The sequence below is a fragment of the Dendroctonus ponderosae genome, unplaced genomic scaffold (assembly GCF_020466585.1).
Source record: "Dendroctonus ponderosae isolate FM_Combo_2020 unplaced genomic scaffold, Dpon_F_20191213v2 Dpon_F_20191213_5, whole genome shotgun sequence".
NCBI lineage: Eukaryota > Metazoa > Arthropoda > Insecta > Coleoptera > Curculionidae > Dendroctonus > Dendroctonus ponderosae.
Genome location: NW_026018715.1, coordinates 10,603,719 through 10,613,734, shown reverse-complemented (window position 1 = coordinate 10,613,734; position 10,016 = coordinate 10,603,719). Strand labels below are relative to the sequence as shown.

Below are 10,016 nucleotides of genomic sequence, written 5' to 3'. Positions count from 1 at the left end.
TCGATTCAGTCGTAACAACGGTAGTGAGGAAATTCGAGTGGTTTTGACCCAGAAAGTGAAATTTGAATATCAAACACTTAGGTTCAAGATTATGCTAAAATTTCATGTTTTTCGTCCCGTTTTTGCTCATATCTCGGAGGCAAAATGAGCAAGAACGCTTATTTGTACATCATTCTAGAGAGCAATAAATGGCCTTTTTAGAAAGTGAACCATCCATCAGGAAATGTTGGTAGTTTTCTCACAAAATGCTTGAATTCAAGAAGTTTTAGGTTTGCGTGGTTTTTTTTTGAGTTGCAAAATCCACTTGAACATGACGCTGCTTTTTTCGAGGTTTCTCGCGAACCATTTGAGCCACAGAGTTCGTTTGCGCATCGTTGGATAGAGAATTGAAAACTCGATTCAGTCGTAACAACGGTAGTGAGGAAATTCGAGTGGTTTTGACCCAGAAAGTGAAATTTGAATATCAAACACTTGGGTTCAAGATTATGCTAAAATTTCATGTTTTCCGTCCCGTAATCTCGGAGGCAAAATGAGCAAGAACGCTCATTTGTACATCATTCTAGAGAGAAATAAATGGCGTTTTTAGAAAGTGAACCATGAATGGGGAAATGTTGGCAGTTTTCTCAAAAAAGGCTTGGTTTCAGAAAGTTTTAGATTTGCGTGGTTTTTTTTAGTTGCAAAATCCACTTGAACATGACGCTGCTTTTTTCGAAGTTTATCAAGAACCATTTGAGCTACAGAATTCGTTTTGGCATCGTTGGATAGAGGTGTACCTAACGTTAACAAATTGAATGATTGAACGTTGAGAAAAAATCCTCCAATCTGATAGAAAAACTAAGTTAAAAGTGGGGTCCATTTACAATAAAGAACCCTGTCCGGTTGCCGTTATTTCACAAAAAAGCCCTTTATGAAAACCCACAAAGGCATCATCGGGAACACATGAATGAAAGTCATCGATTATAAAAAACAGCTTTATTCACCGCGCCTATTTACAAACTGACAAATAAATAAATAAATACAAAACTATAGCTAAGCCTAGTAATACTGACATATTTACAAAGTTATGGAACAGCAAGGAGTTTGGACAGTGACCTGAATAAAACGCCTTTGAAAAATGTGTAGTTAATACTGTTTACCCTGTGTTCAAAGCATATTTCTGGTCGCATCAGAAGTTGCAGTCTCAATTACCTTCCCACTTTCTCTAAAGCGATTTACATGCCGTTACATTTGATTTCGGTGGGTGATTGAGGATGAAACCTGAAATCTTTTTTATACTCGTCCAAAAAAACATTGTCATCCAAACTACTTGCTAGGAAATCGACTGCCTCGCAATTGTTCCCTTGTTGAACTTCAACATCTTCTTCGTCCGAGTCGGCTACCAAAATAGGAGTGGCACCATCCAAGAGATTGGATCTGCTTCTGCACCGTTTGTAGAGCTCCTTGGAGACGCTTCTGGTAAAAGCAAATCTCTTCGACATTTGCCTGGTGAGTGGAGGTTTGGTGAATTCCTTCTTCTTATTATTAGTTGGTTCGAGAATTTCGGAAGCGTGTTCAGTAATAATTCTCCAGGCGTCCTCCACATCTTCCTGCTTTGCGTCTTCGGCATTAATGCAGAACCGAATAATGTATTTGTTTTTAACCATTGAAGGAATCATGTGCAGTTTTCCGGAAGCATTTATGTTGGCCAAGAGTTCTTGATTCACTTGATCGTTGGCCACCAATCGGAAGCAAACTAGGCCCAATCGTACATCGTTCAGAACCTCAAATCTGTTGTCTTTGCTTACAAGGGTCTCGAAGTGTTTGGCCAGAGTTATGTGGTTTCGAATGTACTTCTGCAGGCCAACTAGCCCGTATTTCCTGATCACAAACCAGAGTTTTAAAGAGCGAAATCTTCTGCTTAATGGAATGCCCCAATGGCGGTAATCGATGGATTCATTTGAGTTGGCGTGCTGAAGATAAAGAGGATCAACAACCAGAGCGCTGGTCAGTTTAACTCTGCAGCGCACCCATAGGCAGGAACAATCAAAATTGACCAACAGCCACTTGTTGGGGTTGGTGTTGAAGGAATCCGCGTACTCGATTCCTTTTAGATAAGGCTTCAGCTCTGGGCAAATGAAGGCATTTCCTGCATAAGCCGCATCCACGTGAAGCCATATGCAAGGCTCCGCTTTGCAAATGGGGCCAATCACTTGCAAATTATCAAAAGAACAACTCGATGTTGATCCCAAGATCGTTGAGACGAAGAACGGGAATAAACCGTTTTCTTTATCCTTGCAAATGGCATCTTCCAACGTCTGCTTGTCTAACGATCCTTTTTCGTCCGGCTCAAGGATCCGGACTTTGACCAGAAGGATTTTGGCGGCCTTTTCCACGCAAGAATGGGCTTCTTTAGAACAGTACCCAACCAGCTTCGGAAGAAAGGCGCTGTCTTCAATTTCATTAGGGTCAATGAGGTTCTTCTTCAAGTATTGAATGGCTTGGTTTCTAGCAGCCAGCATCGAGATTAGCACGCATTCGCTGGCGCTGGTTTGAATCACTCCTCCTCCGGTACTGCCCTTGTTGGAGGTGATGAAATCATGCGGAAGACCGATTGCTTTTCCAAACCAGTCCATGACGATTGTTTCTAGTTCTGTGCAAGCTGGACTTGCGGCCTGCAATAAAATGAGTCAATGAATGTCAAAAAATTGCACAATCCTTCTAGTACTTATTCTATTACAGCATACCCCAGAAAGTAGGTAATGAATGTTAATGAAAAATGCAAAGTAAGCATCATATTGGCACAGATTAGGAACATTAAAAGTCGTTACGGAATGAGTCAAAATTTATCACTTGCAAGTGTTTGTGTAAGATGTTATTACAGACATGGAGCAACTGATAATTAAATTTTGGCGAAAATGGGCCTCTTTGATTAGCGACAGAATACAGGATGCTCAAGCTTATGTAACAGAAATGCTGAAATCATGCCCTCTATAGTTTAACTGTATAGAGTTTACGCAAGAAATGGACGCACCAAGACAACAATTAGAAAGGTGGAAGCAAAAGTTTTTTTAATTCTTCGGCTTGTCGGTTGTTGGGAAGCATTGAGTCAACATTTTTGGCTTCGTTGTTTGACTTTTTTAGTTGGGCGTCTTCATGTTTTTAATTCCTTTTAATTCCTTACATGGAAGTTTGCTAGATATTTTGCCTGTTTGTGCGTTTGTTGTGTTATTAATTTCGTTCACAAAAACTTGCAAATTATAATGCGAATACAAGATCGAATTGAAATTAAAATGTGTTTTTAATTTTCAATGGAACCCAGGCAAGAAACTACCATAATAATAAATATTATTATAAATGTATAAGAGAGACTCTTTTGCTAGTAATTCGTAACGAAATTGGGCAGTTGTTTTTATTGAAAAGAACAGATCTTTCAGAACAGTCAACAGAACAACAACTTTTTCATGCCTCTTCTGTTGTTAAGTTTATATTTTTTGCAGTAAAGTTTCGTGTAATTGTTTTTAACTTTTTGTACTTTGATAAGTCTATTCAGCTGCCTTAATTGTATTTTTATTAAACTATGCACGGTGTTTTGCATTGCTTTGTGTCTTTGGCTTAAATGAAGACAATGATATGACGTAACTTTTATTAAGAAAAAATTTCCGCTTTCTCTGCTATTTATGCTCCAAATTCTTTAAACAAATTATGGTTTCTGAAATATCGAGAGAATGGAAAATCTTTTTTTGCGCCAAAGCTATGAATGTTGAAGCCCAAAAAAGTTTAAAAATTATTAGTGCTTTAACTTTCGAAGTTCTTCTAATAATTTATGTTTCTGGAAATATGGAGAGAATGATGGGATGGATTTTAATAAAATTCGATGTGAATTTGTTCCTATGACCCGTATTTTTGCACTTATGCCCGAGTTTATGCACTTATACTTTCTTGACATTTTTGTGCTCTTTGTAAAATTTTGTAGCATTGATAGTTTTGGACGCAAAAACATTATCTCAATTTTTTTTGCTATTTAGCAATTTAAGACATTAACTCCAAAAGTTTTTCAGAAATCGGACAAAAAAAATAATTTTTGGACTGAGTGCCCAAAATTTTTTGTTCAATATTCAACTCAATGCTTTTTTGCGCAAAAACTATAAATGGCTACAAAAATTTGCAAAGAGCAAAAAGATGATAGAAACGATTAGTTCATTAACTCAAAAAAATCAATTGATTTCAGTCACCGAATAAAAAGTTCTGGTAGTTTTCGTACCAAGACACTCAAGAATTCACCACTTGTCCAAAGCGCATGAACTCGATTGCTTCATCAAAACACTAGTCTTACATAGGAAAAAATTAACAGCGAGTTTAATTAAAATCCATCGTACCATTCTTTCGATATTTGTAAAAATATATTTCTTAAACATTTATCATGAAAGCAGGAGAGCTGAACATTTTTTCTAAGTGAAAGAGTCCGAATCGTCTTCTTTTGATGCAAATAATATCACAGAACCCTTTATATCGTGTGCTTCCGAGATACCCTGTTTATTCGTCTTTTTATTCTAATTTAAATTTAAAAAATCAATGTATGCAAGAAATGTTTTTAGTCAGAGTTTAATGGCTGGAAAAAAGTACCAATTCAGATTTTTCAGTGCATATCTACATAGTTTTCCGAATTTATCGACTATTATCCACAACTTCACCACTCAAAGAAGTTAATTTATTCCGATTTTCCTGCTTGCAATGCGAAGAAAAGTGTGTTTTCCGTGTTTTAAACCTGCTTAACCCCGCCGGTCTAAAGTAGCGCTTAACCGTAGAACTTTTCGAATTGTAGTGTTGCAATATGTAAGAATACAGAAATAAAAGCGGACCAAAATAATGTTGTGACTAAAGCGCCTAAAATAATAACATTAGCAAAATGTGGGTTTGTACTAGTCATTATAATGTGGTTTCACAATAGTCAGTTCAAGTACATTTTAAGAATGTTTCTTCAACTCTCTTTCGTTGGTAGAAACCCTACTTGTGTCATATTAAGCTAATCATAATCGATAATTTTGCAAATGGAATTCCGCGATTTCATTGGAAACTCAACAGAAAGCTGCGATCAGTAACTGGAATTACCAGAACGAATTCAAAGGCGACACACTAATTGGCTGTTTCCTAAGTTTTCCAATTATCCCAATCAAAGGTTCCCAAGATTAAACAGGAGAGTAATTACAAGCATGCACTTTACTATTGTGATGTAATCGATCATGGTTTCAGTTGAAACGCAGATTTTTCCGCATTTAAATAAATAACTGCATGCAAGTGGAACCGGAAGTGGGAAAAACCTTCTTCAAAGGGTGATTAATTGGATTTTTATCGTGTGTGAACTGAATATGGAAGCCAATAAGCCGATCTAAAAATAACAGCGAAGAAAATGTCTTAGTTTAATTCCTAATCGGGTTTCGAATGTGGAACTTCCATACGATTAATGCAAAGGCAATAGTAGTGGGTTGACACTAATCTAATAAGAATTATTGACTTGGAAATTTAAAAGTTCCCAGCTTGTTTTTTATTTTAATGTAAAAATGCACAATTTTCAGCTGCTGGTTGAAAACTTGAAATTTTCTTCAAGAAGACTTTTGTTTCAATTTCAGCGTTAGAAAGTCGCTCAATTTCAAATAGGCAATAAAGCAGATTTTTAAGCTCAAAAACCTTTGACTGGTTGAGTTTGTGCTTCAGCAAGTTCAATATTGCATTTCATTGCGAAATAAAATTTTCTTATTTTCGCTCTTACATATTAAATTGTATAATTTCCTCTGATTAATTTGACGATAAGAGAAACTTTCTACAATTTAACACGACTAATCTACTGTAAGCATTGAATGTTTGACCTACCCAAGAAAATCCGATGCATCCGATGGCATTCGAAAGCATATCAGCCAGAATGGAAGGGTAGGAATTTCCACTTGGAAAGTATGCATGGAAGCGCGGATGCTGCCAATGCGTGATTCCAGGCATGATTTTCTTGTCCACGTCCTCCATGATGTCGTTCCAATTCTCCGGTTCTACTGGCGCTTCAGAAGGAATCAACTCCTTCAAATATCCAGGCTCCAAATGCGGAGTCACCCTTTGATTGGGCAAGTTCTTCATGTACTTGCAGATGTAGTCGACCATCTCTTTGCCTCGCGTCCGGAACTCTTCCACGTCCATTTTCAAGCAATTTCGTTCGCGATTGTCACTGTTTCGAAAATAGCGTGTGGGATTTTTCGCGTATGAGGCTTACCGATTTGCCTGCGAGTTTGATTTGACTCTCAGCTTCAGGACAAACCACTTTTATAACACGGAGCATTTCCTAAGGAGGAGGGGTTTACGCAGCGTTTTGGGGTATCCCTAGAATTACGTAGTAGGTTTAAAGAAAGTCAGTCAAATGGAGAACTCCACATCCTGTATAGATCCATTCTCTCCATGGGTAATGGTGGATTTTTTGCGAACAATTAGTCAAATGACTTTTACTACTTGAGGATTGCGGTTCTAAAAGTTGGATTAAAATTTATTTAAGGGACTCTTTTACTTTTGGCCATTTACTGCAAAATAAACACTTGTTTGGAGTTAAAAGGCAAAATCAAAAACTGGGGATTTGTTGCCAAAGTAGGAAGTGAGCGCAACTTTGATACCCATGCGTTTTATAATCTATATCAATTGCACCATAAAAATAACCAGCCTGTTTAATGGGTCCAGTTTTTACGCTCAACTCATCTCTTTACTGCATATTCAACAGTTCAACCACATTGATTGTGCGTCATGAGTTTACCAATCAAGACCAAATTGCATACTTGCTCCATTCCCGCTTTGGCATTGATTTTTCATTCTTTTTCTACAATTTTTCATCATTTGCATTCGCAATATTTTTTAGTCTGTTTTGGTATACCTGCCAGCTTTTCAGGAAGATTGAACCCGAGCATCAATACATCAAAGGAAATTAATAAAGATATAAAATGATACTAACAATAATATATAATATAACAAAAAATATGATTGATTTTGTTCCTTTTCTGGATAAAAGCAACAAGGTACTTGCAAGTTGCTTCTTTCCACCCTTTTTCAGTAATACAAACTGCCCAACAAAATCAACGCTGCACAGACAAATTTGCCCTAAGTTTGGAAGTGGATAAATCCCGATTGCTTAGAGCTATTTGGTTTCTGTTTGAAGCGTTATTGAGCCCCATTTGTTTTTGTTAGTTATTAGTTTGCTAAAAATCAAGCACCTCAGATAAATTTTCTGCAGGATGCCAATTAAAAAAATCCAATTTTCGCAAAATTCGGCATGCTTCTAGTTGGTCAAAAAGAGGTTTTGTCGATATCAACACTAAAAGTTTAAAGATCAGCCAAATCGCTCTAATCAGTTTGTGAATTTTTCGGTCAATCTCATCAATTTACAGGGTGATCTCAAAAAAATCAACTTTTTGGTTTCGCAGCTATAACGTTTCGCCTCTTGGTCCGAGTTCTCGATCTAGAGCTGCTGTTGAAGCTCTTCAAGGCGAAAATTSAATATACAAGAATGCACAAAAACTCCCAAATCAGAATAGCCTCCGAAATTTGGKATTCTGGAACATTTTCAACTAAGTRAAATTTGAAAATGGGACCAAGGAAATAAATAATCACTGCAAGMACAAACAGTTGGTTTCCTAAGATCACCCTGTAAATCCACGAGATGAGCGAAAAATTAAAAAAAGGTTTTTCTCAGATTTGAGGTCTGTCTTAATAMTGSYGKTGTTRCAAAAAAAAGTAYAAAAAACTGTTTCTTTTTCAACTGAAAACACGCGGAATTTTCACCAAATTTGCATTGTTTMAYTTGCCACCTTGTGGACAATTTGACTGACRCCCAMTTTYYTASAAATCATGCATTAATTGAAAAAGATTTGCACTAAATAAGGCTTCAAACAGAGATCGATYCGCTCTCAGCACTCWGAATTTATCCGGTTACAAAGTTAGTTSAAATTTGTCAGTGTAAACGTTGATGCTAAAATCTGAAGTTTTTTAATCTGAAAAATTGTAATTAATTTTATTTACGTTTTCTTTTAAACTTGTAAAAGGAYGAAAATTGAGAGCGATTTTTTGCACAKTTARAATTGTTCAACTATTTGTAATAAAAGACGTGAGAAAATTCARTATTTCTTAAAGACAAAAATCTTGAGATAAAATCCCCWAAAAAGGTTTTGTAAAAATATYAGTAAACCGRAAYCTKCTCAAAGCATTAACAGAGTTACTTAAMTGCTCTAAACCATTTTTGATTGATAGCTAGAAATTTACACCTGATTTTGCGMTKGACCGTTTGACTTGCCATTATCCGGTTTATTTCTTTTGCAAACAAGAGAAACTGCTAAAAAATACGTAAGTATAAGCAAATACAGATTTTATGGGCAATTTGCAGACATTAACGCTGATGATTTGCTCACGAATAAGAAGAAATCATTAGTAAACGCCCACTTTATGCGAAAGATTATCCTATTTGCCTTAATTGGTGTCACTTAGCTGAGAAACTGAAGATATTGTTTGAGGTTGCGGAAAATGTACATTAAACATTCCCGTATTCAACTGTGGTATTTCCGAACGAATTGCTTAGTTGTTACATCAATCTTCGGTTGATTGTTTCGATATTTCAGCCTTTTGTTCTACCTGAAAAAGTCACGTTTCCAACAACGGGGTTCGAGGTTTTAAAGAGAAAGCTTCGAAAAAGATCCGGCGAATTTCGATGAGTTTTCTTGCCGACGAAAAAAATATTGCATAAGGATGCAAAATAGAATTCGAGAAACTGAGAACGTGCCATTAGTCTTATTTGATTTTATTTACTGTTGAAGTAATCATGAACACGCGACTATATTGGCTCCACTTTCGCGGCTATATTTAAATCGAAACGAATGTATGTTTCGAATAGGCTCCACTTATATATCTGCATTAATTTTTTTAAGTGTATATTTTACTATTCCGAAATTCCACAATAATATTTTGGTTGGAACTGACGAAAGATTTTGCAGTCGATTTTGAAAAAAAATTAATTAGAAAAGTTCTTAAAATAGAATAAATTTCATTCAAAAATGCGCTTTTCTGGCCATTGGTATTCGCATTATCGCCAACCTGTGCGGTAATTTCTATAGGAACAAGCTGAGCCTTAACTTCCTTAATATCATCCGTATAGCCAGACAGTAATTTCCCAAAACACAAATTAGGCGTGACCGAGTGACGACACCGATTGTCTTGAAAATAGCTTTTCAGTGCGAAATAGAACAATCATGAGAGCAAGTCAGACTCATTTAGACTTTTCCAATGTCATGGCCACCTGCCGGATTTGGGTCCCAGTGGGATTTGCAGATCAAAAACTACATTTTTCGATTATTGAATGATCGATGCGATCGCGGTTTCAGTCGGGTTGGTTCCGGATTTTTTTTCAACAGTCGAGCCTGTTTGCCAAGCATTCTTGGAACGATTGCCAATCGTATTGAGGTCACTCTAAGATGGTCTTCCAATCGGTAAAGATGATGCTAATAAAGCGATTACCATCATCTGAGATGGATTCAATACTTCCATTTGTGTGGCACCAGCAAGGTTTTCTTCTGGCATTGCTTAATAACCATGAGCTTAAAATAGAACCCAACCACGCCCCATTAGGGACCCACGAATTATTTTTAAATCTCGCGATGGTTCATACCAATCGCGGTTCGTCACATTAACAATCATTGTTACAGCATGCCGGAAATACCTATTGAGCTAGGGGAGGCTTGATTAATTTTTATTTTGTGTCGTGTGGAACGTTACACCCTGTACAGTGACTCAAAAATATCCAGTCTCGTGGGCAAATTTCGAAACTGGCCTATTTCCGGAATTGGAATTTGAAACTTTAAATTATTAACTTTATAGAGCTGGAAATAGTCGGAGGTTGAAACTATCGGTGCCTATTTTGAAAATTAATTATGTGGAATCAAACACTAGATCAAAGTGTGTCTTCTTTGTGCACCGGTTGCTTTGTTTTGTTTTGCCTCACGGTCCCCTACATCAAAAGTGATTTG

At 36.7% G+C, this 10,016-nt stretch overlaps 1 protein-coding gene across 1 annotated transcript; it reads right to left on the bottom strand.

The window, feature by feature from the left end:
• Positions 1 to 957: 957 nt before the first annotated feature.
• On the bottom strand, positions 958 to 6,284 carry LOC109535237 (tyrosine decarboxylase). The gene is made up of 2 exons (XM_019901118.2): positions 5,848 to 6,284; positions 958 to 2,651 (listed from the first exon to the last, which is right to left on the bottom strand). Exons 1-2 carry the CDS (start codon positions 6,160 to 6,162, stop codon positions 1,212 to 1,214), a joined length of 1,755 nt encoding a protein of 584 aa, XP_019756677.2. The 5' UTR covers positions 6,163 to 6,284; the 3' UTR covers positions 958 to 1,211.
• Between the last annotated feature and the right edge of the window lie 3,732 nt (positions 6,285 to 10,016).